Here is a 24,115-nt window from a genome sequence, read left to right on the forward strand (position 1 = left end):
GAGTATGAATTTGAAACCAACTCTGAAACGCTGGCTATGATAGTTATTCTGATTGGAAGGGCCATTAAGGTCAATGGCAATGCTCCTTTTGTGATCAGTTACAAGAAAACAAATGGGTCATTGTGACTGTGGGGAAAAGAAGCAGAGGCAGACACAAAGCGGGCCTCTTCTGGAGAATTAGCCGCTGAAAGGAAAATACATAAAATCTGTAAAGTTACATTTCAATTCAGAAAGAAACGTGGATTGTATGTAATGGTAAGAGGAGTACTAGTAATAATACACGGCTAACATTCATTAAGCACTTACTCTGTTCCAGGCATAGAGGTCAGAACTTTGCACGTATTAGCCGTTCAAATGAGGGGAGGGGAGAGAAGGGAAGGAAAAGTTAAGCTAATAAATAATGAGAAGTTGAAAAAAATTACCACGTACACAACCTGCACTATCCTGTCCTCCCCCCTCCCCAGCTCTGTATATGTGGTTTCCAGACCCATTTCTCAGAGGCTTCGTGTCTTTTGCAGCCCTTTGGGCCCCTTCCGCCCATTGTTATCTAATCTCCCCTTCTCCGCCACGCAGGAAGGTCCAAGACCTCCCTTGTCTCCCAAGACCCGCCCCCCGCCCGCAGCCTTCGGAAATAATTCTCTCATATGTTTGTGCCAGCATTTTATGCAGTAGGCACATGTTGCCCTTAACACTAAACTGCAGGTTAAAAACGTATTCCACTAAACTATGCAGCGGTTAGCTGAGCAAATAATAAAAACCCAAAAGAATACATTCATTATATGTAGCTTAGAATGTATCCTTTTGGAAAGCAAAACATTTCTTTTGCTTTTTTTTTCTTGCTTGCTTGCTTGCTTTTTTGCCCCAAATAAGACTAGAAATGGATTGCTCCATTTAAGACTTCCATTAATAAACTTCTCAGAATATGAATGTCTCCAATATATGGGGACGCTGGGGTGAAAGGTGCCGGATGATTCTCATTGGTGCGGGCGCTGGGTGCAGGAGGAAATATGCTAATGCAGCCGTTTGCCGCAGGGCTGGTGTTATTTATATAGCGCTGGCTGGGCAAGGTTGGCGCTGGAGCATGAGAGGAGGGAGAGGTTTGTCTTCTTGTGTGAGAGTATAGATGTGTGCGCCTGTGCACACGGCGTTCCAAACGTGAATCCAAGATCTTGGGGAGGGGGTGGGGAATGCCATCACGTTTATATTGTGTGTGTTATAACTTGTGTTGGAGATCTATCCCCGCGTCATGCTTATATCGCATTCACTTAGGAGTGGGGGAAGAAATGGAGATTTGGGACTGGGTGCGGCTGGTCGCGGGTGGCCAGAAGCTGCGGGGGACTGGCGACCTGAAACTGGCAAAGGAGCCTCCTTGACCCTGCTCCACGGACACAAAAATCAACCTTATTTGCTTCTGGAAAAAGCGCAGAGGGTTGTTTCTAAAGGCCGGAGACCCGCGGGCTTGGGACTAGGAGCGGGGCGCGGGCAGCGGGGCGGCCGGGCACCTCTGAAGAGACAGAGGTCACGGAGACCCTGCGCGCGCGAGGTGGGTGGGGGCACCGTGCGGCTGCGGGAGCCCAGCCTCGTAGAAGACCCAGCCCACAGGTTCCCAGCGCACGCCGACTTTAACTGGACCCCTCGCCGACCCGCGCCTCCTGTTCCGCGCGCCTCCTCCTCCCCCTCCCTGCCGGGCGCTCAACGAGCACTGGCGGGAGATCCTCCCGCCAGGCGGGCCCGGGGTGTCCCGTTTCCCCCGCCCCCCTCCCTTGGATCCCGGGAGGCGGCAGCGCGTCCGGACTGGAGGGGGCGCTAGCGCGCAGGAGCCGAGCGCAGCAGGTGCCGCGGTTACCTCCACCTCGGCGGGGGGAGAGGGGGCGGGCCGGGGAGCAGGGAGGAGGGGAGGAGGAGGGAAAGGAGGAGGAGGAGGGAGGCCGGCTCCGGGAGCCGGAGAGCGCGGCCGGCTAGGCAGGCTGGGTCCGGAGCTTGCGGCTTCCGGGAGGCGCCCGAAGTCGGAGAAATACAGCGCTGCCACCCAGGGAGCAGCAGCCGCTGCCCGCACCGCCGCCCGCAGGGCCCGCAACCACCGACAAGGGCGCTGGTCGGGCGCCGCGCCGGCTCCTCCTCCTGCCGCGGCGGGCGCGGAGCAGCGGAGAACCGCGGGTTCGGCCGCCGGCGCCCGGGCCGCGGAGCCGATAAGCCACGGCGGCTGAGGGCCCGGCCGGCCTCTGCCCGCCTCTGCCCGGCGCCCGAGCGGGGCCGCAGCGCCCGGGGCGCGGGGTCTGGCGGGTGACATGGGGGCGGCCTGACACACCCGGGGCCACCGAGCGCTCTCTCGAGCCGCGGGCCCTCTTAGGCGGCGGCGGCTGCAGGCGCCTGGTCCGGCGCGCTGTGCCCGGGGCGCCCGCGGAGCCTCCGCCGCGCTCTATGCGCCTCTGCGGGAGCCGCGGGACCCGGCCATGGCCATAGACCGGCGGCGCGAGGCGGCGGGCGGCGGGCCTGGGCGGCAGCCGGCTCCGGCCGAGGAGAACGGCTCCCTGCCGCCCGGGGACGCGGCGGCCTCGGCGCCCCTCGGGGGACGCGCGGGCCTCGGCGGCGGCGCAGAAATCCAGCCGCTGCCCCCACTGCATCCTGGAGGCGGCCCGCACCCTAGCTGCTGCTCGGCGGCTGCGGCCCCGAGCCTCTTGTTGCTGGACTATGACGGGTCGGTGCTGCCCTTCCTCGGGGGCCTGGGCGGGGGCTACCAGAAGACCCTCGTGCTGCTCACCTGGATCCCGGCGCTATTCATCGGCTTCAGCCAGTTCTCGGACTCGTTTCTCCTGGACCAGCCCAACTTCTGGTGTCGCGGGGCCGGCAAAGGCACCGAGCTGGCGGGGGTCACCACCTCAGGCCGGTGGGGGGACATGGATAACTGGACCAGCCTCCCCACCACCCCCTTCTCCACTGCCCCTTGGGAGGCCGCGGGCAACCGGAGCAACAGCAGCGGCGCGGACGGAGGCGACACACCACCTCTACCATCCCCTCCGGACAAGGGGGACAACGCCTCCAACTGCGACTGCCACGCGTGGGACTACGGCATCCGCGCCGGCCTCGTCCAGAACGTGGTCAGCAAGGTAAGGGCCGCGGCCGCCCGGTCCCTCCGACCCTCTCCATGCTAGACTCTGTGTGCGGGCATTCAGTATTGGCTTCGTCTCCTTCCGTCCACCAAACCACAAGCCTTTACTTGGGCTTAAAGGAAGCACCATAGCCTTTCCTAGTTTGCACCCAAACTCCTGTCCCAATACGCGGATGGAAAGCGCGCCCTTCCCCCCCACCTGCGGGGTGAGGCAGCTGACCTGTCACCAGCCCGCCCTGGAGGACTTGCCTTGTTCAAGGCTGAGGGGGCAGCCGGGACCACGGCTCTGTACTGCCCAGAGAATTGTTCCTGAGTCTCCCACAAAGCAATAGTTTCCCATCTCGCATTTGATTCTGACACAGGTAAAGCCCCTTAAGGAACAGGAGTGAGAGCGAGAGAAGCGAAGACTTCTGCAGATGTCCAGCCCCGCAGCCCATGCTCAGTCCTCCCCAGATATCTGACTTTAGACTTTGCTACTCTAGTGTCTCCTCCAGTGTTTTCTCAGTGCTCCGGTAAACACCACTTCAGTATGGAAAGGACTCAGATAATATGTCATTTGGGGGTTCCCAGGTCATCACTGCTCTTACACAGCAGCTGCTTTTGGTTGAGGGACTGAGAACGGGGTGTGCTTTAGCTGAAACACACACCTGGTCCTCTGAGTCGTGTAGCTAAAGCTCCCTTGCAGAGGTGTTACATTGTGTGAAATGCAGCAGAAGGGAGATGTGAGGCAAGTGTGACGGCCTAAACACAGAGAGTGGGCAATGGTGGGCGCTCAATGCCCTAGACAGCTATAATTTTATTCTTAACATATAAGAGATGTCAAGACACTTGTAGTTTTGCTCCCTCTGTGTTTAGAATAATTAATTCACATTTTAAAGTACATAGAGACTCTTCCTCACCCCTACCCCCCACCCATTCTGGGCAGTTCTGGCAGAGTTTTAAACACTCTGTCTAAATGTGAGTATGAAATTGGACAGTTTCAAAGAGTCAGTGTGCATGTAACCTCCTCCCCCCATGTGCATTGGTAAACAGTTGTAGCTCATGGATGTGTAAGACGAAACTCTTACATCATCATAATCATTGTTTTAATCTTGTACCGACGTGGCCAGAAATGCTTTGTCCTGTGGGAACTGGCTGGTTGGGCTGCCCCTTCTGCCCTACGAGGTAATGGGGAAGGTCCTCCTAGCTGGGTTCATCATGATCCCACCAGCCTCCTACCCCCTGCTTTCTAAAGGTGTTTCTGTGACTATTTCCCCTTCACTAAGGGCAATTTTCTTTTTCGGTTTAGCAGCACAGAAAAATTAAGAACAATGACTATTTAAATCACTGTGTATGTCTGACAGACTGAGGGTTTGGCAACATTGTTAAGTGTTTTAAGTCCCTTTCTGGAGCAGAGGGGGAATAATGGATCAAAGTGAGTATGTGTGAAGAGTGCTCTGTCCTGGGGTCAAAGCAGAAGTGAACTTGAAAGTGATGAGGTGTGATAGAGTGCCATTACCTTGGCAGTGAGGACCCAGGAAACAGCTATTCACACTCAGCCATGCATGGTGGGAGGAAAGAACAAAAATAGTTTTTAAAAGCAGACTATGGAGGCATATTGGAGAGCTGGGCAGTTTTTCTAAATTAGCACTCGAGAGGGGCACAGACAGCACTCATGTGTGTGGCATGTTTTGGGCAATGCTTGATGACATGTTGCAGTTACTGGGCCAGACTGAGAAGGAAAACCTGGGAACAATAATTAGAGACACATTTTCTTATACAGTAAAGCCTAGAAAGGACGTATTGATTTTCACAGACAAAAAAGATCTAAATAAAGGACTGCTTTCCCAGTGTTCTGTGTGTTTCAAGCACATAACAAATGCTTCAAAGAGCTTTTCAAGCACATTTTGGCACGTTGGAAGGCAGACTTTTCCTGTGCTGCTCTGTATGTTGAATACCATATCAGAGGCACAAATGTGGGATGTATTCTATGATGAGCGCCAGAGTTCTAGGGACGAGGTGCCTGTCAGCCCGCATCCCAGGTAGAAGCAGAAGTGGAAGGAACCTTTGCCTTCTGTCAGCAGATGAAAGCTCAGTGTCTGAGAAGCTGTCTTTTATGCCTTTTTCCCCTCTCCATTCCATAAGTGTTCCCTTGCAAATAATCCTCATGCTGTCTTCAGTATGTATCCCATATTTAGCCTATATCCTTTAGCATGTGCATGCCCCTACAGTCTATGCACTATTCTGTCCCTAGGTGCCAGATAGGGAGAGGAAGACAAGCCACCAGGCACAGTTCTGGACCTCTTTCTCATGTGGCTGCCCGTATCCGAGTACCCACCTACACATGCAAAACTGTCAAGCCAGTTAGAATCCCAGGTTATTGTAGTTAGAAGGGATCTTAGGGCTGACAATCCTCTCTCCCCTTCTGCATGATATCCCTGACATGAAGTTACCCGACCTAGTTTGAACACTTCCATTGATGGGAAGGGAGTGCTTTATTAACGAGGCCGCCCATCCCATAGTTGCTCTTCCTTGCAGAGAGGCACACTTTGGTAAATAAAACTCAGGTTAGCTCATGCCTATTTGTACTGCTTGTTCCTCAGAATAATTTTTTTCTTAAATAAAAGGTGTTTTCGATAGCTTCTTTCCTGGCTGAAAAATCTACAGTACTTAAGCAATTCCATACATGCAAAAATTTGCCATACTAATCCCTCTGCTTGGCATGTATGTCCCTTATGTATGGCACCCAGAATGCAACCCAGCCAGGCCCTGTGTGTTGGAACCCAAAGAGACCGATGGATACTGTCCTTCGCTTCCTGAAACCTAGAGTTGATGCCTTAGGCTTTAACTAGACATGACGTGCTTCCGTCTCTAGATCAAGACCGCCAAACCCTCCACATCGTCTTCCTGGGAGTGATGCATTAAGTCAGCATTTTCTCAGTTCTAGGCTCATGTACCATGGCCATGACTTAGGTTTCATCTTAATAATTTTGAGTTTCTCGATCTCTCCTGTTAGGATCGTTTTTGTTTTTATTTTTTGTGTTGGTCCATGTTATCTATACCAGAATTTGCATTGCAGAATCTGCAATGCCTCCAAAATAATGACAATAATATTGCTTCTCTTTTATGCAGCCCTTTATAGTTTATAAAATATTTCATATACATTACTTTCTTTGATTAAGAATGATAACCCAAAGCCAGTCTCCAGTATTTTTTTTTTTTTTTTTTTGAGACAGGGTCTGGCTTTGTTGCCCAGGCTGGAGTACAGTGGTACGATCACAGCTCACTGAAGCCTCCACCTCCCAGCCTTAAGTGATCTTTCCGCCTCAGCCTCCTGAGTAGCTGGGACTACAGGCATGTACCACCACACCTGACTAATTTTTATTTTTTATTTTTAAATAGAGATGGGGTCTCTCTATATTGCCCAGGCTGGCCTTGAACTGGCCTCGGGAAGTCCTCCTGCCTCAGCTTCCCAGAGTGTTAGGATTACAGGTGTGAGCCACCAGCCAGCCTCACAGCAAATGTTAATCGTGGATTTTCAGTCAGTGAACACACCTTTGAGTGTGTCATGTGTTCTACATAAGAACCAGGTACAGATGTCCCTCTCCTTAGGATGGGGTTGTGTCTTGTGTCCAGATAAACCCCTCATCCCTTGGAAATATTAAAGTTGAAAATTCATTTAATACACCTAACCTATTGAATATGCTGGCTTATCCCAGCCTACCTTAAATGTGCTCAGAACACTCACATTAGCCCACAGTTGGGCAGAATCTTCTTGCACAAAGCCTATTTTATAATGTCTTGAATATCTCGTGTAACTTATGGAATACTGTACTGAGAGTGAAAAACCCAATGGTTGTATGCTTCAAATGCTCATGCAACCATTGCGTTTTTCACTTCTGGTGAATAAAGCGGCCCTTACTGATACGGTTTCTATTGAATGCCTATTGTATTCACACCATCATGAAGTCGAAAAATCATCAACTCGAACCGTTTTAAGTCAGGGACCATCTGTGTTCAACTTTCTGATGATTTTCATAAGCTCTGCATTTTCTCTCCCAGCTCTGTGAAAGGTATTGTCAGTGCCTTGCAGAAAAGAAGAATCAAATTCCTTCCAAGTCAAACAGAGAGCAGGGTTTGGGGATCTAAGGACAAACAGGCCTGCAGCTCAGCTCAGTTGCTTCCTTCTCCCACACCAGCATTCCCTGCGCAGCCCAAATTCTCAGATACTTCTGAGATTTTGGTCAACAAAGTTAAAAACAAAAACACTCCATGGACTTGAAAATATTGCTCTTAATCATTTGCACCAGCTGCGTGAGGTGGCTCATGTCTGTAATCCCAGCACTTTGGGGGACTAGGTGGGAGGATCATTTGAGATCAGGAGTTCGAGACCAGCCCAGCCAACATGGTGAAACCCCATCTCTACTAAAAATAGAAAAATTAGCCAGGCATGGTGGCACACACCTCTAATCCCAGCTACTAGGGAGGCTGAGGCAGGAGAATTGCTCCAGCCTGGAAGGAGGAGGTTGCAATGAATGAGATAACTCCACTGTGCTCCAGTCTGGGTGACAGAGTGAGACCCTGTCTCAAAAAAAATAATACTTTGCACAGTGTATCCTACATTGTTCTGACTGAATCTGTTGGTTTCTAATATTCATCACTTCCTTGACTAATCTCTAGAATTTTGCCAATAATCAATGCCAGCTGACCTGCCCAAGCCCTGTCTTTTTCTGTATTTGAAGTGCAGGATATTTGTCCAGCTCCAAGCTTTTTTGATAGTATTTCTTCTGTTGTCATGAATTTGCAAAGATTTCTGACCTTTATCCTGAAAGTTGCTTGAATATCCTGGGAAGTAATTTGTATCGTTTTTCTAGGGCTAAAGACTAGAAGTTATTTAAAGTAACTTTAGTACAATTTAATTAAGACTAGAAATAATTATATCATTGCAACAGTAACACTTTTAAAAACAGCCCACAATTCTGTGATCCTAGTTACCATATAACTTTTTTGAAATGCCTTACACACATACCTGTTGAAATGCCTTACATACATACCTGTTTTTATAGTTCTAATAAAAGTGTTCATCTAATGGAATCTGCTATTTTCTCTTGACACCTTATCAAAAGAATTTGTCCAGAAAAAGAGAAAACACTTTAAATGCAAAACATTTTTGCTAGTTTATTAAAATTTCTTAAATTCTTTTTCTAAGACTGAACTGACTACCAGAGGTCATCCCTGTGGTGGCTTTTGTCTAGTATATGCAGCACCAGTGAACATCTCTAGGCATATTATTTTTTAAAATTGACCATAATAGGTAATACATGTACATGGTACAGAACGCATGGAGTAAAAGTAACATTTCCTTCTGTCTTTGCCCCCAGTTTCCCTCTTCAGAAGCAATCGTTGTTACCAGTTTCTCACATATCCTTCCAGAAGTGTTCTACTTTTGTTTACGTATTTTGTCTCAGAAACACTAGCATATTCTAAACATTGTTTTTTTGTTTTTTGCCTTTTTATGTCTGCATACTATTTCATTGTTAGACTGGGCAGCCATTTATTTAATCACTTACTGAGGAAGCATTGAATTTGTTTCCAGTCTTTGCTGCTATAATGAAATCTTGGCACACACAGACATTTGCACATGTGCAAAAAATTTTTAGAAGTGGGAGTGTCAAAGTGGGCTGCATTTTTATGTTGATATGTACTGTGAGGGTGTTCTCTGTAGAAATCGGAGCTATGTCTACTGCTAATGTGTGTGGACCTGTTCCCCACACCCTCCCTGATCCAGGGGGTTATCAGATGTTTACATATTTTTCTAGTCTGATGTGCAAAAACTTACATTTGGTTGTTGCTGTGATTTGCACTTCTCTTACTATGAAGGAAGTTAAACACCTTTTTGAAAGTTTTTGAGCCATCCATATTTCCTGTTCTTTGAACTATCTCTTCATTTCCTTTGCCTTTATGTGTGCACATATGCTGTGGGGAGCATTATTTTCTTATATATTTACAGGTGCACTTCATGTCTGATGTAAATTAACCCTTCTGGATGACTTGTAACCATTTTCCTGCAGTTTTTTTTTTTTTTTTTTTGAGACGGAGTTTCGCTCTTGTTACCCAGGCTGGAGTGCAATGGTGTGATCTCGGCTCACTGCAACCTCCGCCTCCTGGGTTCAGGCAATTCTCCTGCCTCAGCCTCCTGAGTAGCTGGGATTACAGGTACTCGCCACCATGCCCAGCTAATTTTTGGTATTTTTAGTAGAGACGGGGTTTCACCATGTTGACCAGGATGGTCTCCATCTCTTGACCTCGTGATCCACCCACCTCAGCATCCCAAAGTGCTGGGATTACAGGCTTGAGCCACCGCGGTTGGCCTGCTGTTTGTTTTTTTTTAATTTTGTATATGATATCTTTGTTAGGCAGAAACTTAGGGTTTGGTTAGAGTTGTATGAATCAGCCTTTTTTATGCTTTCTTATGTTAGATTTAAGGCTTGGAAGACTCCTGGAAGATTGGGGGGAAATACTATGTTTTCTTCTAATTTTTTTTTGTTTTTGAGACGGAGTCTTGCTCTGCGCCGGGTTGGAGTGCATTGGCACAATCTTGGCTCACCGCAACCTCTGCCTCCTGGGTTTAAGCAATTCTCCTGCGTCAGCCTCCTGTGTAGCTGGGATTACAGGCATGTGCCACCACATCTGGCTAAATTTGTATTTTTAGTAGAGATGTGGTTTCTCCATTCAGGCTGGTCTCGAACATCCGACGTCAGGTGATCTGCTCGCCTCAGCCTCCCAAAGTGCTGGGATCACAGGTGTGAGCCACTGCGCCTAGCCTTCTTCTAATATTTTTATGATCTTATTCTTTATTTTGGGGTTGGAGATTTTTGCTTAGCTTTTACTGAGCAATTAGGATAAATTGCTGCAAAGGTCAGAGGATATAACCACCATTTCATGTTATGAGCACGTTTGACTTGCTCATAACAATGTCCTAAACATTTGATTTGGCAGTGGCCTTTATTAATGCAAGGATTAGAGGCTAACCAGCTGTTAAGCAGCCTTTCCGCCTCCTTTTGGGAGACAGACGTCTTCCCAGGTCCTAGGTCTCCCTCTTCATCTTCTTGTTCTGAAACACCCGCACATCTCTCCCTCTCCATCTCTGTCAGTATTTTTTTTGCATTTTGCATTTTTTTGCAGTTTGACTTTATTTTGGCCTTTAGTCCTAGGTAGGATTGAGTCACAAATTGGTGTCATTTAAAGACATGTTGGACTTTCTGAATTTTTGTCTTTTGCCACAAACTGGTGGTATGTGGGAGCCAGCTTGGCTTCTACTGATGCTGAGCCCACTGCACGAGTCTATCCAACTTTGCATTCAGTGGTGTCATGCTGGAAGCTTGAAATTCACCATGGTGGGAGCATTTATACCATGGGAACTGACAAACAGTACAGATCAGGGTTTGTTGTTTTTCTTCATAGAGCCAGTTGTTAAATATTTATCATACTAATGAGTGTTACCCTGGGCCACTTTGAAAAGAAATTTTTGGCTGGGTATGGTGGCTCACACCTGTAATCCCAACACTTTGGGAGGCCAAGCAGGGTGGATCACCTGGGGTAAGGAGTTCCAGACCAGCCTGACCAACACGGTAAAACTCTGTCTCTACTAAAAATACAAAAATTAGCTAGGAATGGTAGCAGGCTCCTGTAATCCCAGCTACTCAGGAGACTGAGGCAAGAGAATCACTTGAAGCTAGGAGGCGGAGGTTACAGTGAGCCAAGATTGAGCTCCTGTATTCCAGCCTGGCGACAGAGACTCCATCTCAAAAAAAAAGAGAGAGAAAAAAAAATTTCTTTCCTCTCTCCTCCTTTTCACAGATTTGAGTGCCTGTTCTGAGCTGAGCATCCTGCTATGTGTTGGGGACACAATGATATGTGAAAGTAGACAGCTCAGCTTCCATAGAGCTTAGAGACTTCTGTGGAAGGCACACCCTAACTGATCAAATAATCTTTTAATTACAAACTGAGTTAAGTGTGTGGAAAGAAAGGGAATTAAGAGACTAGAACAACAACAAAACCTTGACCTAGACAGACTGGTCTATGTGAGAAACTGACATCTGAGATGAGATCTGAGATTTGAGTAGGAGGTGGAGAGAGAGGCAAAAGAGGAGAGAGGTGTGTGTTTTCCAGAGAGATAGCAAACGGCATTTGCAAAGGCTCTGTGGCATGCAGGGCCTGGAATTGACAGCAATTGATATAGGAATGGGGGATGATGACGGCTTATAAACCATGCTAAGAACTTTTCCTCTAATTTCAGAGCAAGAGAAAACCATCAAAGAGTATTAAGTGGGATGAGTGATATGATACAGTCAGAATTCATGTTTTTGAAAGGACCTCTCTGGCTGCAGGGAGATCTTGTGTGGTGGGGAGGGGAGGCTGTGAAAAAGCCAGCAAGGCCCATAGAAGATGCTGAGTTATCCCAGTGCTGATGGGGAGGCAGACACTCTCAGGAGTTACTAAGGAGATGCCCTTAGCCAGCTGAGATGAGGCCTTGGGAATGGAGGGCATCAGTGGAGGGCATGTGGGGTGAGAAGAGGGCCTGGGCCCAAACACTGCACATGCAATGGAGACGGGGCTCTGCAGCCACCCCTAGGCAGAAGGGAGGGAAGAGCACTTTTGACGGGGAGAGGCAGCCTGACCAGAGGCTCTGGAAGAAACTGGGCCTGTTTGTGAAGCAGACGTACTGGACCACGCAGGGGTGCTGGGGATGAATGGTGGGAAGTCCTAAGGGAAGTTCAGAGGCCAGACAAGGGGGTCTGAGTCTGTTCCTGATGCTGTCCGTAGAAAACATGGGCCCTTTGGAGTGTTCTGGCATTTTCTCTTGCCCTCCTACTCAACAAGGGAGGATACTAAGTAAATTTCCACACAGCTCAAAGACCCAGGAATGTAAAACCATAGGGCTAGAATTTACCTTCAAATTCAGCTGGCTTTGCCTTTGCTAACTGCCTTATCTAGGTAAAAGATCGTCCTGGGTGTGGCCATGTTTAATATGATCATGTAGTCTAAGCCTTCAGTTTAGATGAGAAGGCTGAGCTGGAGGGACATTAGCTTGTCCAAAGCCACAAACCTATTAGGATTTGAATCCAGTTCTCTTTGCCCTCTGCCCCAGAGTGGCCCTCACCATGGGAGAGGGGCTGGGAAGGGCTGTCAGGGACTCCCACCCTTTGTGACTTCTCTCTGGCGCTGGCCTTTCACAGGTGACCCTCCCGTTGTGCTTGAGAATTGTGGGGTTGCTGTATGTTTGGGTCTCTGGACAGTTCTGCTGTGGCTTTGCATGGGTGGGCTTCTATACAACACCTCTCTGGGCAGATGTCTCTACCCTCTGCCTTCTTAGCCCTACTAGTCAGCCCCCCGATCTTGTCTTACTGCTCTTAATACCACAGGCCCAAGAGACAGAAAATAAGATAGAAACCTGCCCACGTTGCTTCTCTGCTTGAAGCCTTCCATGGCTCCCCATTACTGCGGCACCCAGCAAGGCCTGAGCCCCATGCCCCTTTCCTCTCCTCGCCTGCCACCCCTCCTTGCTGTAGGTGGTATCTTGTGTGTGTTCATAGTTCCCAGCCCGACCTCTCTCACTGCCTCGGTGCCTTGCTCACACTATTCCACTTTTCCGAGCCCCTTCCCTCCCTCCTTCAGTCCCTTGGTTCCTGCTCATCCCTCAGGCCAGCTCAGTCTCCATCTGAAAGATGGCAACCAGCTGTCCCCTCATCCAAGCCCTCACTGGACCTTGGTTGGAAGGATGTCTGTCTCTCTCCCCGATACTGAAGGTCTTTGACTTTATGAGGTTGACACCATAAATGTCTGGGCTCACCTGAACTTGATGTCATGAAAAGGGCAAGAGTGGCCAGGCGCAGTGGCTCACACCTGTAATCCCAGCACTTTGGGAAGCTAAGGTGGTGGATCACCTGAGGTCAGGGGTTTGAGACCAGTCTGACAACATGGTGAACAGAGTCTCTGCTAAAAATACAAAAATTAGCCGGGTGTGATGGTGTGTGCCTATAATCCCAGCTACTCAGGAAACTGAGGCAGGAGAATTGCTTGAACCTGGGAGGCTGACATGGTGCCACTGCACTCCAGCCTGGGTGACACAGCATGACTCTGTCTCAAAAAAAAAAAAAAAAAAAAACGGCAAGAGTGTTTGAGTTTGGCAGGCCTGGCTTGCAGCTCTGACTCTGCCACTTGTCATGGGTCTGTCTCCTGGAGCATTACAGCACCTGTTTACTCAATGGTAGAGGGGGTCAGCGCTGCCTGACCTTGAGCTTGAGGGCAGTTGTGAGGACAGAGGGAGAACACTGGGAAGCGTGCCCCACCCCCACATGCCTGACAAACAGCCCCCACCCTGGAAACCTCAGGTGGCTCTCTTCCTCCCCTAGGTGGGGTGAGGACAAGCTGGATGAGTCATCTGAGAAGTGCTTTGAGGGGGAGGAGCTGAAGGCCACACCTGGAAAGGCGATGAATTTCTTGGGTGCTGCCAGGTGTCTGCTGCCTTCGCCCAGAAACAGATGATGTTCAGAGCCAGGTGTGCCCTTCTGACAGGAAGCCTGCATCCACGGGGATGGGAGGAGCACCACCAAAAAGCACCCTCCACAGGGCGAGTTCCAATCTGAAAACAAAACAGGTCACCAGGCCACAGAGCTCAGAGAGGCCAGGATCAGAAAGGAGGGAAACTACCTGGGTAGCCAGGCCGTGAGGCGGGGAGAGTGGGGCTCTGCTCAGCATGTGACTGCCTCCTGGATCTCTCAGGCCAGAAATCTTGAGTTTATGCCATTTAGTGCAAGATGAGCTTCCTGTGTTTGAAAGCCTGGCTTGGGTGTGCTGCGTGCAAATATGGATCAGAGAGAGTGAAATTTGAGAGAAGAGTTGATGATGACCTTGAGCCTATAGCAGCGAAGCTCAGAGAGCAAATCTAAGGGCGAGTTGAAAACTGGAGACAGGGCTGGGGCCCCTTCCCACCTGCAGCTGAGATTTTTATGGGAGGCCATGGACTTTGATCTCAGTATTGTAAAAACCTTGATCTTCTGCAGGCTGGGGTTTACTTGTTTTGTTCTTTTGGTCTTTACTGATGAGCAGATCTTCCTCCGTACAAGGGACCTAGAGATTGACAAGGGCCTGTTTGTCTAGGAAAGGGCAGGGACTGTTGAGTGCATGAAGTGGATTTCTCTAAAATAAACTACTGCTGTGAAAGGACACCGCCAGCACTCACCCACCCATGGCATCCGCATGGTACCGTATCCTGTCAGACCTCGCTCAGGACTCTTTTTGCTGCAAGTAACAAAAACAAATTTAAATTACATTAACAAAACATAAAAGGAATTTCTTGGAAAGATGCAGGGCAGCGGGTGGAGGGTGGAATCTGAGATCACTAAGTAGGGTGGGAGCGTCTTTTAGGAGCCCCGCTGCCGCTGCCATTCCTCTTAGAAGCCATGTCTTCTTATCCTTTTCTCCGTAAGTGACTCTGTTCCCGCTTCAGACTGGCTTCGCCTGACACTTTTGCTCATGTGGTGCTTGGTCAAGCAATGGCCAACACAGAGGCCAGCATCTCTCTGTCCAACTCCAGCTTCCTGAGTGCAAATCTGAGCCCAGCATGGCGTGGGGTGAGGAAAAGAAGGTTTTGGAGCAGGGAGTGAGGTTACCTAGGGCTGGGGACTCCTTCAAATGGTGTGACAGGATGTGGTTCCAGCTGTTCTTCAGGCTGGGGTGGAAGGGGCTATAGGCAGATGTTTTTGGCAGTTAATTGAGGGTAATTCAGTATTGATGATTTAACCATTAAATGCTTTAAACAAAGTATTCTTTTCCTTCCCAGAGTCTCACGATGTAACTCACCTGCTGGCTACTTGAGCTGAGAGTGGAATTAGCAGGAACACACCTCCTGAGGCTTCTCTTCTAGGAATAATTAAACATGGCCTTAGATATTAGCTCCAGATCACCCAGGGAGCTTGGAAGGAGCCATTGGACAGTCACCAACACAGTGCTGCCAATTGTCACTCCCACCCCAGCCTTCACACAGGGCCAGTCTCCTGCTTTCCAAACATTTCTTCTAATCAGGGCCAGCTACATAATTCACAGGTCCCCGTGGAGAATAAAAATGCAGAGTCCCTTGTTGACAAAGCGTGTTGTCACCACTGCAGAGCTGGGCAAGGGTTTCCTCAAGCCTTTCCCTGTCTTCCTTATTTTTCAGTAAGTTCTCTGCCTCTCCTTCATTGTATTTTATAGCTTTTTCTAGATTTCTTGCAAAAAACAACGCACACTTTTTGAGGGCCTGCTTTTCCCAAGGATCAGCTTCACAAAGCCCTAGCCAATTTGGTTTAGGATGTTCGGTTAGTTGAAATGCTCAATAGCATGAAGGAGCCAGGGAGCCCTCCTCTATTTGAAAACGCTGCTCTCTCAAAGTTAACGGTTACTGTCTGAACTTTGAGAGAATGGCATTTTTAAATGGAAGAGGGCTCACTTTATCTGAACAGAGAACCGAAGAGCTGAGTCACAGAGATGTGTGGTTAAGAATGTGAAGTCATAGGAATGCTAGTTAAGTGTTTATCAGGTGTTTTGCTTTGTTTTGTTTTGATAAAGTGGTGAGAAGGAGGGTGAGTCCTTTGTATAATTTAATTCAACTAGCTAACAGTCGTGCTTTGTTTCTTAGATTCATTTTAGAAATAGGTGCAAAGGAGATAATGCCAGCTTAAAACAACCGCAAGCATCCCAGTGGTCATATTGAATTATGGACGGGTTATGCTCTTAGCATCATAATTTGCGTTATGGAGTATTTCCTCCCAGATTAGATGAAAAGCTGTCTTTTGCGTGTTTACAAGATGCTTTACAAATTGGGCACCCTTGATTGCTACGTGTTGAGGAATTCCACTGTTCTCAAATGGATATACTTTAGCGTCTGCAGTAAGCGGATAGTCTTTGTCCTACTCTTTAAAAAAATTGTATTTATTTGTAATTGTGGTAAAACTACAAATTATAAAATGTACTGTTTTAGCCATTTTTCAGTGTAAAGTTCTGTGGCGTTAGGTACATTCTCACTGTTGTGCAGCCGGCACCATCATCCATCTCCAGGACGATTCCATCTTCCCAGATTGAAACTGTCCCCACAAAACCCCAGCTCCCCATTCCCCACCCTCCAGCCCCTGGCAACCCCATGCTACCTTCCATCTCCATGAATTTGCTTACTCCAGGTACCTCCTATAAATGGAATAACACAGTATTTGTCCTTTTGTGACTGGCTTATGTCATTCAGTATGATGTCTTCGAGGCTCATCCGTATGGTAGCATGTGTAAGTGTTTCCTTCCTGCCTTAGACTAAGGAATACTCCATTGTGTGCCTGTGCCATATTCTGTTTTTCTGTTCACCCATCAGCAGACACTTGGGTTGCTTCTACCCCGTGGCTATGGTGCATGTGCGGCTGGGAAGTTGGGTGACGTCCTCCTTCTCAAAGATAGTTCTGGACAATCCCTGCATCCCTCCTCTGCCTTCCCCTTCAGAGGCAATGCTGCAGACGCTTGCATGGTGTCCCTGGTCTTCCTCTCAGAACATCTGCCCTGGGCTAGTGTTACAGATGGGGAGAAGATCGAGTCTACCCTGGAGAAGGGAGCTCCTGGTATAGCTGGAGGCAGCTGGGAAATTGAACATCCCTGGCGTGTGGCACAGGTCGAGCGGGACAGGGCACAGGAGCTGAGGGTGTGGGGGTGAACTGAGCACACCCCAGGAAGACAGGTGCGGCACACTGTGAGGTGCTCTGGCCCAAGAACAGGATGAGGTGCCGAGGAGTTGCTACCACCAGTGGGCAGGGAAGCCCAGGGGGTGGTGGCATTTGAGCCATCCCCAAGGAGGGCTTGGGTCTGAGCAGTGGAAAGGCTGGAGAGAGGGGACCTCTTCAGTGAGGAGCTGATGAAGGCGGGGAAGGGACATGTGCAGGGTGCCGAGAGGACATGGCCTAGAGGAGGACATGAGTCCTGACCCTGCAAGGAATCAGCCTTGGGCATAGCTTGAATTTTTTCCCCCCAGTAGACAATGAGTCTCCTGAACTTTGTAAGCAGGGAAATGATAGAAGAACAAGATTTTAGGACTTGATGGGAGAAATCCAAGAGAGGGGGGCCCGTGTCCACCCAAGGATTCTGTCCGCAGCCCCTCAAGCCAGCCCCTGAGGTGCTGTACCCCCAGGACACACCCAAGTTATTCAGTCCCTCTTGAAAGCCACCTCAATGAGCCCTCATTACAAAACACGGCCTGTGCTACCCAGGGGCTGCAGCCCTCTTCCTCTTGACATGTCAGAGCTCCTGCAAAGTATCTCCTCTGCCCAATGCCCAGTGCCCCTGCCTCCTCCAGGCCCAGCCCAGCAGCACGTGGTCTCTGCCCTGCAGGTGGCTGTCAGGTTTGCCTGATGCCAGACCCCACAGAACTGTTCAAAGATTTCACTTGGCCTCCCTGGGTAAGTTGCTAGGGCTGCAGAATACCACATACGGGCAGCTTCAACAGCAGAGATGTATTTCCTCACAGTTCTGGAGGCTGGAAGTCCAAGACCAAGCTTCAGCGGGTTGGTTTCTCCTGAGGCCTCTCTCCTTGGCTGTCGTCTGTCCTCACACGGCCTCCCTGTGTGTGTGTCTGCATCCTCATCTCCTCTTCTTATAAGGACCCCAGTCAAATTGGATCAGGGCCCACCCTAGTGGCTGCATTTTACCATAATACCCTCTTTAAAAGCCCATTCTTGAGACACAGTCCCATTCTGAGGTCCTGGGGGTTAGAGTTTCAGCATATGAGCTTTGAGGAGACAGTGCAGCCGATGACAGAGCTCTAGCAGGCACCCTGAGTAGGGCAGCTCTGATCTGTATCTGCACCCAGGATGTTCCCTAAAGCCCTGGGCCTGTGCATTCTGTAACCTGCTGGACTGGCCCTTTCCTGTGGCACCTGATCTTATCTATGCCTTTTCCCTAAATCCCAGCGTTTTGGTCCTGGGATACTGTAGCTGAGCGGCTCTTTATCACTTCCCTGCTTCAGATCCTCTGTGGCTCTCCATGACCTTTAAGATGAACCCCACCTGGGTGGTGGGGTTCAAGGTCCCTGTCGGCCTCTATCCCGATCTTCCCCGTAGGGACCCTCAGCTCCACCCACCAATTTGTTTATTTCCCAAAAAATGTTCTGTCTTCCCCCATGTTCTTCTTTCAGCCTGGAGTCCACCCCTCCATCCTGTTGCCTCCTGCAGACCTTCTTGGCTCCCTCTTCCTCCCTTCCCATTTCCCACCCCTGCTGTCCTGGCCCAAATATATATCCTCAGCTCTTGGGCCTAGCAGGTACTTAATAAACACTTCCTGCATGGTGCCAGTAAGGAGGCGGCAGAAGGGCTTTGCTGTCATCTGGGTGAGACTGGATGGTTTAATTCTAGGATGACAAGAATAAAAAGAAGAGGACAGATTCATAAGTCAGCTCAAACCTAAAGTCACATTTCAGTGAGCTGTTGAAGATTAAGAGAAGTTATGTAGCTCATATGAAATGGCAACTAATCACACTTGGGCGGATCATACTGGGCTCTGGATTTGATTCTGTCTTTAAGCCACTGCTGTTCAGAACTCTAGGTCACAGGGCCTTTCCTTCACATGGAACTGGCCCATCTGAGTTCAGGGCTGGAGTGGCTCCAGTGCATTTAGAGTCACCCTGGGGAACTTTGGGAAATGCCTGTGGGACCCCGGCATCCATTGTTTAAAAGAAGTTATCTGGACAATGTCCACATGTGATTTTTGCTCCCATAGGACATTTGGTAATGTTTGGAGACATTTTTCATTGTCACACCTATAGGGGCATGGAGGGAGGGTACTACTGGTATCTGGTGGGTAGAGGCAGGGGAACTGCTAAACATCCTACAGCGTACAGAACCATCCGCATCGCAAAGGATGATCCGGCACCAGATACATCAAGCTGAAGAAACCCTGGTCTAGACTAATAAAAACATTCATTGTATTTCCTGACCACACGCAACAGATGGCCAGGCCCGTGGGGTGGGACAGTGGGACCTCTGTTCTCTGTCCCACAGTGTGGGGGAACATGGGTGGTCAGGCTGAGGGTGTTTCATCCTGCTGGGAATTCCCACTAGGCAGCCAGGGTTCCCTTCCCTCTGTGAAGAAAGGGTTTGCTGAGCTTGTTATGGGATAAACAAAGCTCAGCGTTGGGGGGGGTGGCAGTGGACAGGTTTAGCCCGCCTAGGAAAGCACGTTTGGAAAAAGGGCCGTAGTGTATTTATGCAGGAATGAATGTTGCTAATGACAAGTCACTCCTTGAAGTAGGTCCTTTGAACCTCTGCTCAGAATAACCGTTAATTACTAGAAAAGGAAATGTTCTTTGGAAGTAAAAGGTACTTATTTTCAAAATGTCTCTAATTCAAACTGGCCTTTTTCATAATTAATTCCCATTACGGTGGTTTTATAGTGTTGTCAGCAGTAGGAAACTGGAGCTCTCCCGTGGGACGCAGACACCAAGTGCTGGAGGCCAGAACTGAACGTAAGCACTGTTTACATTTGCTGAGTAGCAGATCGGGCTGGCTCCCTCCCTGGGGCCCAGGCAGTGAGCCTGACAGATCACCTAGTCCTAGCAAAACATCTGTTAACCTGTGCCAAGGCTGGCACCTCGTGGCTTTGCCAGCTCCAAAAGTGAATGTGCCAGGTATGAGCTGGACTGCTGGCTAGGGGCCCCCTCAGGTAACCAGAGCGACCCTGTCCCCAGCAGGATGGGCCCTGCTTATACGCTCACAGCACCATCTCGCTTGGCCGAGGACTGGATAGTGTTGTCTTCCTTTTTGCGTGTTCTTGATGTTCTTGGTGCCTCTAGTGCAGGGCTGTCAATGGTAGTGGCAGGGGAAACTTAGCTGGGCGTCCTGGCACGGACCCATGTCTGACTCACAGAGCTACTTTCAAGCAGGCAACAAAGATGTTCCACTGGGGCCCATCTGGCCAGAGGGAACGAAATGCAAGAAGGTAATGGGTTCTCACAGGGGCCTGTCCGGGGCTTACCGGTTTCTGGAACTCTATTTCCTGGAGTCATCAAAATCTTTTCGAAAACTTAGCTGGGAGTTGTGGCACATGCTGTAACCCCAGCTACTCTGGAGCTGAGGCAGGAGAATTGTTTGAAACCAGGAGGCAGAGGTTGTGGTGAGCTGAGATGGTGCCACTGCACTCCAGCCTGGGCGACAAGAGTGAAATTCTTTTTTTTTTTTTTTTTTGAGATGGATTTTTGCTTTTGTTTCTCAAGTGGGAGTGCAATGGTGTGATCTCAGCTGACCACAGCTCCACCTCCTGAATTCAAGCAACTGTCCTCCCTCAGCCTCCCAAGTAGCTGGGACTACAGGCGCCCATCACTACGCCTGGCTAATCATATATTTTTAGTAGAGATGGGGTTTCAGCATGTTGGTCAGGCTGGTCTCGAACTCCTGACCTCAGGTGATCCACCTGCCTTGGCCTCCCAAAGTGCTGGGATTATAGGCATGAGCCACCGCATCCAGCCAGAAACTCTGTCTTAAAAAAAAAAAAATCCAGTAAGTTCCAGAGTGGGTTTTAAAAATTATCATTTCATTTTAAGAGAAGACTTATTTGTAGTCTTTTTCTGGGAAGTCCCATAAGAAAAAAACTTGTCAAAACTGGATATCATCAAGACTATGAGGGGATTTTCGTGTGTGTGGCTTGGGTTTTGTTTTGGGGATTTTTTTGTTTGTTTGTTTGTTTGTTTGATATGTCTGTTTATGGTGTATTTTAAGTATAAGCAGTGGTTTCTCTGTTTAATTCATTTCTCATTTGCCTTCTTTTTGTTTATCATTTATAACTCTAGTTCTTTTTGGGCCGAGTCCTAGGTACGGGACCAAGGGGAGAGTGGTGAGACCAGCCAACGGCAACTTTGATGATGAATCTCATTTTTAAGAGCAGTTTTGGGAAATCTGAAATAATCTTTGACAGGCAGAAGGTTACCAGGGAATTTACAGACTGAGGATCTACGGATCATCTGACTGAGAAGAGGTTTTTAAGTCTCCAGAAGGCATTTTCTCCTTGAGTACTGGGAAGCGAGGACACACAGCAGCCTTTCTTTTACGATCTGTTTGAATCGATACAGCAAACAGTGACCTGATCTCATAGTTCAAAATTATGTGGGGAAAATATCGCATCAGGCATGTCCTGAGCAGTGTGTAATGTTCAGATGTTTATTGAGCGGCTACTTGGGCACAGCCCTGTGCTGGGAACAGCAGGAGTTAGGGAGGATGCATCTGTGAGTGTGCCTGGAGAACAGGTGTTCCCAGGAGCCAGAGGTGGGGCCAAGAGTCAGGCTGGCAGAGGGGTGCACTGGGCATGGAGACAGGGAAGAGAGTGAGTTGGGAATCGCTGGGATGTGAGCCCTATAATGGGAAAGAGTGGGAGGAGACATTTATTTCAGTTAGGAGGAGAGAATAGCACAAGACTGTGAAGGGTTTGAAAGCTTGGGGGGTCAGTCCAGATGCTGCAAGTAGCAGAAAACCCTGGCTTAAATTGGCTTTTAAAAAATACAGAAGTGGCTGGGCATGGTGGCTCACGCCTGTAATCCTAGTACTTTGGGAGGCCAAAACGGGCAGATTATCTGAGGTCAGGAGTTCAAGAGCAGCCTGGCTAACATGGTGAAACTCCATCTCTACTAAGAATACAAAAAACAGCCAGGCATGGTGACAGGTGCCTGTAATCCCAGCTACTCAGGAGGCAGAGGCAGGAGAATCGCTTGAACCCAGGAGGCAGAGATTGCAATGAGCCGATATCACGCCACTGCACTCCAGAGCAAGACTCCATCTCAAAAAATAAAATAAAATTTAAAACCCCAGAAAAAAACCCAGAAGTATATAGATGACTCTGAAAGTTCAGAGATAGGATGGGCTGTAATATCCAGTTCTTCTAGCTCTCTTTTAGGTCATCCTCTGCCCTGGCTTCATTCTCATGCTATATTCGCTTGCTGGGCTGTATAACAAATACCACAAAAATGTATTATGTTATAGTTTTGGAAGTTGGAGGTCCTAGATCCAGCCGTGGACAGGGTCAGTTTCTCCTGAGTTCTCTCTCCTTGACTTGCAGATGGCATCTTCTCCCTCTGTCTCCACATGGTCCTCACTCTGTGTCCGTATCCTCATCTGTCCTTAGAAGGACAGCAGTCACGTTGGATTAAGGCCCACCCTAGAGACCTTACTTTAACTTACTCATCTCTGTAAAAACCCTATTTCCAAACAAGGTCACATTTTGAGGTTCTGGGGTTCAGATTCCAGCGTGTCTTGTTAGGGGCAGGGTGGATACAGTTCAAACCACTGCAGAGTCCATTTAGGGAGAAGGGAGGCAGTTGCATCTCTGAAGCATGGGCTGAGTGTGTTCTCACATCACTTCTGTGAGAAGTGGGCTTTCCCTCCAGTTTGTCTGTCATAAATGAGAAGAATAAGCGAAGGCAGCTGCTGGGGCTTCTATGGGAGTTGGCTGCCACGTTCAGAATCCAGCAGGTAATAGAAGGAAGGGCAGGTTCCACCACTATAAGGAGAGGTAGCTGGGAGCAGGGGTGGGAGTGTGGGTACCCGTCACAGGGGAGGAGGAGGGAAAGGAAAAGGGGGAAGGGGAGAGGGGGGAGGGGAAGGAGAGCAGGGATGGTGGAAGAGAGGGGAAGTGGAAAGAAACAGAAGGAAGAGATGGGGAAGGGAGGGGAGGAAGATTTCATTGCTGCAGGTTGGCTGGGCTGAGTGTTTTACAGATGCCACGGCTGAATCCTGACAACCCCCGAGAAGTGGGCTTCTCTGTGGCCAATAGCAAAGCTAAGCCACCTGCTGGAGCTGAGATTTGGACCCCAGCAGCCTGAATCCTAGCCCCTGCACACTGTCCCTCTGGGCAGGGGACTTCCAGCATGGTCCTTCACTGCCAGCAGCCGCTCCCGGCACCCCTGTGGCCTGGGTTCTCTGCCCGGGCTTCTGTGGAGCAGCGTGGATGGGTCAGGGCTATTCTGCTTGCCTTTGATATAGTGACAGTGAGGCTTCTGTTGGGAACTGACAGGCAGCCCATAGCACCCCTGTTAAGAACCTCAGGCCTTGAAATAGCATCTGTGTGAATCGTTCACATCTCTGTTCTGAGCTCTTGGCCTCGAGATCTACTTCCTAAGCACAAGGGAGGGTAGGAACAAATGCCTCCTCTCTGGAGGTGAGTCCAGGCATTGCGGTTATTTTGGTGGTGGATTGTCCACACCCCTCGCATCTCCCTTCTGTTGCCTGACCTTGTGCTGTTGGAGGAACAAAAAAACTGATGCTCCCCACAATCCATCAGATATTTCTGCCCTGGCTTTGGGGCCCATTTTATATAACCTCACAGATTTTTATTTTTAACGGTGTTTTCCTCTGTCGCCCAGGCTAGAGTGCAGTGGCGTGATCTCAGCTCACTGCAATCTCCACCTCCTGGGTTCAAGCAATTCTCCTGTCTCAGCCTCCCAGGTAGCTGGGATTACAGGCGCCCACCACCACACCTGGCTAATTTTGTATTTTTAGTAGAAACAGAGTTTTACCATGTTGGCCAGGCTGGTCTCAAACTCCTGACCTCAGGTGATTCACCCGCCTCAGCCTCCCAAAGTACTGGAATTACAGGCATGAACCACCATGCCTGGCTTTCACAGATTTTTTTTAAAGTGGAGGCAAATGACCACATAGTAAAATGGACAGATGTTAAGTGTATAGCTTAGTAAGCTTTGGCTCGTGTATCTGCCCATCTAAATTAAGGTATTTCCCTCACCCTAGTGAATTCTGCTCTGCCCATCTCTGGTCAGCCCACCCGTTAGGCAACCACTGCGTTAATATCTATCCCCACAGCTTGGTTTTGCCTATTCTGGCAGATCACATGAAGGAATCCTGTGGTTCACTGTGTCAGTCTCATCCCTGGATTTGTGCATGGTACTGTGTGCATTGAAAGTTGTTGCTGGTTGTTGCTGAGCCATATTCCACTGCCTGGGTGGACCACACTGTGTTTCCC

At 49.1% G+C, this 24,115-nt stretch overlaps 1 protein-coding gene across 9 annotated transcripts in view; it reads left to right on the top strand.

The window, feature by feature from the left end:
- Positions 1–1,936: 1,936 nt before the first annotated feature.
- SLC22A23 (solute carrier family 22 member 23) overlaps positions 1,937–24,115 on the top strand; it is a 188,189-nt gene continuing 166,010 nt past the window's right edge. For 8 of the 9 annotated variants that reach the window (XR_013533801.1, XR_013533802.1, XM_035295057.3 and 5 more), the window contains exon 1: positions 1,937–3,107. Coding sequence is in view for 7 of the 9 variants with exons in the window: in XM_035295057.3 (XP_035150948.1) it covers positions 2,454–3,107 (654 nt within the window). In the remaining 2 variants the exon portion in view is untranslated. The remainder of the gene's footprint in view (positions 3,108–24,115) is intronic. The other variant, XM_035295058.3, reaches the window with a different exon arrangement.

This window comes from Callithrix jacchus, chromosome 4 (assembly GCF_049354715.1).
Source record: "Callithrix jacchus isolate 240 chromosome 4, calJac240_pri, whole genome shotgun sequence".
Lineage (NCBI taxonomy): Eukaryota > Metazoa > Chordata > Mammalia > Primates > Cebidae > Callithrix > Callithrix jacchus.